At 46.2% G+C, this 4,751-nt stretch overlaps 1 protein-coding gene across 1 annotated transcript; it reads right to left on the reverse strand.

Moving 5' to 3' along the window:
* Positions 1 to 1,171: 1,171 nt before the first annotated feature.
* On the reverse strand, positions 1,172 to 2,116 carry LOC121457830 (olfactory receptor 13A1-like). Its single transcript, XM_041666860.1, has one exon. The coding sequence runs from the start codon at positions 2,105 to 2,107 to the stop codon at positions 1,172 to 1,174; it is 936 nt and encodes a 311-aa protein (XP_041522794.1). The 5' UTR covers positions 2,108 to 2,116.
* Between the last annotated feature and the right edge of the window lie 2,635 nt (positions 2,117 to 4,751).

The raw sequence follows: 4,751 nt of genomic DNA on the forward strand, positions 1-4,751 counted from the left end.
TCAGAGTGCTTAAGAATTTTACCTAGGAGTGGTTGGTCAACTGAAAACAAACTCCACTTTTGGTGTGTGCTTTTGGTTTTCTTTTGGTAATTTTTTGTCCTATTGGACTGAATTTATGTTTTCTCTTTTGCATATTGTTTGAGAGAAAGGGGGTATAGGGTGTGTAGGTAAGTAGGCAGGTCCTGTCTGGGAGTTGTGGGAGGGAAAAGGATATGATTAAAATACATTGTATGAAAAGGTTTTGCCCTAGTATTTTTGTCTCTCATCTTTTTTATCACTGGTTTTCTTTTATAGAGAAAGAGTTCCACTTCACCCTTTGTATGCAGACATTCTTCTCCCTTACACATTGTGGGAAATGATCTTTCACACGAGTCCAATCGACATCATTGTCATAAGCAAGCTGGACTCACATGTGTGAGTTCATTTTTGTGTGGGAGCCTAGGCAGTTTGAATGCACACCGTACGAGACCTGGATAGAGGTGGGCAGTCCTTGGGCTTCCCACAGGTCAGGGAACCCTGATTGCTCTTCGAGCAGATGAGGGAGGGGGACTTGATCGGGGGAGGGGGAGGGAAATGGGAAGCGGTTGTGGGGACGAGGCAGAAATCCTTAATAAATAAATAAATTAAAAAAAAATGAAACTCAGTCTCTGCTCCATAGATTTCCGTTTTCTCCCGCCCACCTTTCCCGTCCACAGCTCAGGGAGAAGCTGCGCAATGGAGGACCTGAGCCACTCAACTTTGGACTTCCCAAGACACTGGGGCCATTCTGTCCCTTCAAGTTTCCTAGAAGTCTAGATTCTTAGCCATAGTTCTGAATAGTCCCATGATGTTTACAGGGAGGCAAGGGAGGAAAGGGCTTTGTTTTGTGACTGTCACCATTATCACCCTCTTAAATCTTCTAGTTTAGGAATGTGGAATCTCCATTTACATAAAATTTACTTTTGAAATGGGTTGTGCTAGTTAGGAGATAAAACTTGTGCGATTTTTTTATTTGTTTGCATTACATCTAAAGAATATTTTTTAAAGTTACAGTAAGTAGAATTGTTCAGTCCTTGCATCAGAAAATGTTTTTCTAAAACAGCAACAGGTGTACCCCCTCTCCATGGGGCTGCTCTCAGGAAAGCATGTCTAGGAACAACCCAGGCCAGGAGAACAGCCTGCACATCTCCACTTAATGTGAGAAAGAGGGCAGGAGCCTCCCCAGGGCCAGCTTGACATCCTTGTTCCTCAGTGTATAGATGAGGGGGTTCAGGGTTGGGCTGAGGACTGAGTACAGCACTGAAGTCACTTTGCTTCTTTCTGGGCTGTAGCTGGAAGCAGGACTGATGTAGGCACAGAACACAGATGAGTAGTACACACAGACCACGATGAGGTGGGAGGAGCAGGTAGAAAAGGCCTTCCTCTTGCCCTCAGCAGAACGCATGCGCAGGATGCTGACAATGATGCAGCCATAGGAGAGCAAGGTGAGGAAGAAGTTGATGCCTCCATAAAAGGCATCTGCCATGAGAGTCATGATGCTATTCACATATGTGGAGCTGCAGGAGAGGAGGAGGAGTGGGGGGATCTCACAGAAGAAATGGGTGATGACCTTGGGGCCACAGAATGACAGTCTTGTCATTAGACCAGTATGGACAGATGAATTCAGAGCACAGATGGACCACACAGCCATGGCCAGGACCCCACACAGCTGTGGGCTCATTCTAGAGCTGTAGTGAAGGGGATGGCAGATGGCCACATAGCGGTCATAGGCCATGACCGTGAGCAGCAGCAGCTCAGAGGATGCAGACCAGACAAGGAAGAAGAGCTGGGCCATGCACCCCTTGAAGGAGATGGTGTTTTCCTTAGACGCTAGGCCAAGCAGTGCCTTGGGCAGCACAGAGGAGGTGCAGACAATATCCATGGTGGCCAAGTTGCACAGGAAAAAGTACATGGGACTGTGGAGCCCAGTGCTAGAAATGACCAAAGCAATGATGACAATGTTGCCTGTTAGAGCCATTGTGTAGAGGGTCAGGAAGCAGCCAATCAGGAGCAGTCTTAGACTAGGGTGCTCTGAGAACCCTTCCAGCACAAATTCTGTTACCATTGTCTGGTTGGGACTCAACATCATGATGGAGAGTATCAGTCCTCTGCTGTGTCTGCTGGGTTCTGAAGAAGTACCAGTTTACCACTTCAAAGTAGGCTTTCCAAACTTGGTCATCTCAAAATTCTCTGCTGTCAGAAAGGGAAGGAGTGAGTGTATTTCCTTCACGGAAGCCTCTTACCTTTTATTGTCTGCATCACACCATTTGAAATCACAGATATTTCATTTACTTTTTATTTCCCATCTAGAAACTTTCACCCTGTAGATTTGGATCAAGAGAGACATCTGTCCCTCCCTCATCTTGAACACGTGGGTTGACTGGAGCATCTCTCACTGGAGACCTGTCTGTGCTCCACTTATCAGCCCCCTATGAGCACTGTGCCCTGCGACAGTGCTGGAAACCCAGTTGTCCCCCTCCCTTCCATAACAGTTATTCTCCACACAATGATAGTTTCTGATTGACGAACACTGAGATGGCTCTTGTGTCTTTCTTCACACCTTCCTTTCTAGCTTCCCAGGCACTCTTTTTTGTTTGTTTGTTTGTTTAAATATATGGAGTGGTTGCTCTATGACCCATCTCAACCTGATAATGGTGTCCTCCATGACCTAGGAGCCATGTATTTTCTGAAATTTACTCATTGCGATCTGTGACTTGTCCTTAACTTGAAGTTGTCCTGACTCTAACCTACTTCAAATCTATCACCCCAGAGAGTATTTCTCAAAACTCAAGCCTATAAAGTCAAAGAACTTCTGGGGATTTTCTGTCTCAGTGTACCACAGTAACACCAAAGTCAACGTACCCACAACTGAAGTCATGACCATTGTCTATAACTGTCCTTGTGTGGTGTTAATGGCCTTGCACAGAAGCTTGCCCTCAGCTACCCAGTGTTTCAAGATGCTTATTCTGTGGAGTTCCATCGCTCTGACTCATGGTCTTACCTTTAGCCTATGCCTTGGTAGATCCTCATTAGATTCATGTTCCACGAGTCAAGCATGTGTTCTGCATCTTCTTACCTCTCTCATCTGATTGGTTCTCAAGTCTGCAACTGTAACTTTCCCAACAGTATACCCCAAGTTCCCAATTTCTTTACCTCTTCCATAAGTTCTGAATTCTTTTCATTTCCAATATCTCCAGTTTCCTCCTCCATCACCCAAGGAACACAGATTGTGTACCTTCAGATAACAGTCTTCCTGCCTCTAGTCCAAATTCACTGTGTCCCTCCCCAGTCCTTCAGAAAATCATGCTCTGTAGCTTGACACAGAAGACTCACCTGATATCAGCCATTAGCCTTTTCTTCAGGTTCCTGCATCACTTCCTATGTGAACACGTTCTACCCCATCTATGAACCTGTCTTGAAGATTATTTGCAGTGCCTCTAGTCTGGAGATAGTCTTTGTTTTACAGCAGTCTTTAAGCGAAATGTTTCATTTACAGAATCCAGTGGCTTGCACCACTTCCCCACTTTGCTCGACCCCAGGCTTGTAACACCTCTTTTTTTAATTCACCTTTTATCTCACATATATTTATCAAAGTATGCTTCACAACTTATTTTCTCCCTGACACAGTAGTAAATGTTGAATTTTAAACATTATAGCTGCTTCCATTTTAAACTAGAGATAGTCAAACATTGTATTTACACTTTAGAACCTTGTCCCCTCCCCTCCGCCATTTTATTATACTAGAAAACACCAATGCATATTTAGTAGTGCAACTGGTTTTGGAGAAACAGAATTGCAAAAGTAAATTCTTCTAATGTTTTTTAAAAGTTTCTGGCCTTGTCTAGCTATTTCAACTACACCTGAAATTGTGAAATCCTCTCCTGATAATATTTATAATTTATGTGTGATATTAACCGCTATTGCCAGGGTACACATGCCTCAGAGTACAAGGAGTCTTCATTAAGATCAACCGTAGGGCAACCTCAGAGGAACTCTGAACCACAGGCTGCAGCTGTACACAGCAGACCAAAAGGTGAATGATCAACCAGTCAGCTGGACATCCCATTATCTAGGCCCTCAGTAAGGGACAAACCCCAGGCCCCTCCCCCACCTGCTTCACTTCTCCAGCTAGCCAGTAGGCAAGCTTCCAGCTGGCTGCTCCAACACTCCCCACTTCAGTCCGACCCTGTAAGCTACAAGGCCCACTCTGTCCCCCAACCTATCCATCTCCTGCGACCTCAGAGGAACTCTGAACTGCAGGCTGCCATGGCACACAGTGGACCAAGAGGTGAGTGCTCAACCAGCCAGCTGGGCACTCCTCTCTCTCTCTCTCTCTCTCTCTCTCTCTCTCTCTCTCTCTCTCTGGCTTCAGTACCAGGGCAAAACCCCAGTCCCCTCCCCCACCTGCCCCATCTTCACTAGCTAGCCAACATCCAAGCTTCTGGCAGGTCGGCCGCTCCAACACCTCCCCACCCCTATCCATCTGACCCTGTAACTAGAAGGCCCACTCCACACTCAAACCTATCCATCTCTTGTGACTTCAGAGGAACTCTGAATCACAGGTTGCAACAGCACATAGCAGACCAAGAGGTGAGTGATCAGCCATCCATCCAGAGAGACAGCCCATTCTTTAGGCCCTCAGTAAGGGGCAAAACCTCGGCCCCTCCCCACCTCTCTCAGCTTCACCAGCCAGCCACCAGGCAAGCTGGGGTCATCCTTATAGATTCCTGGGA

Source organism: Microtus oregoni, unplaced genomic scaffold, assembly GCF_018167655.1.
Source record: "Microtus oregoni isolate MIOR12 unplaced genomic scaffold, Mior012 000016F_ref0000370, whole genome shotgun sequence".
Lineage (NCBI taxonomy): Eukaryota > Metazoa > Chordata > Mammalia > Rodentia > Cricetidae > Microtus > Microtus oregoni.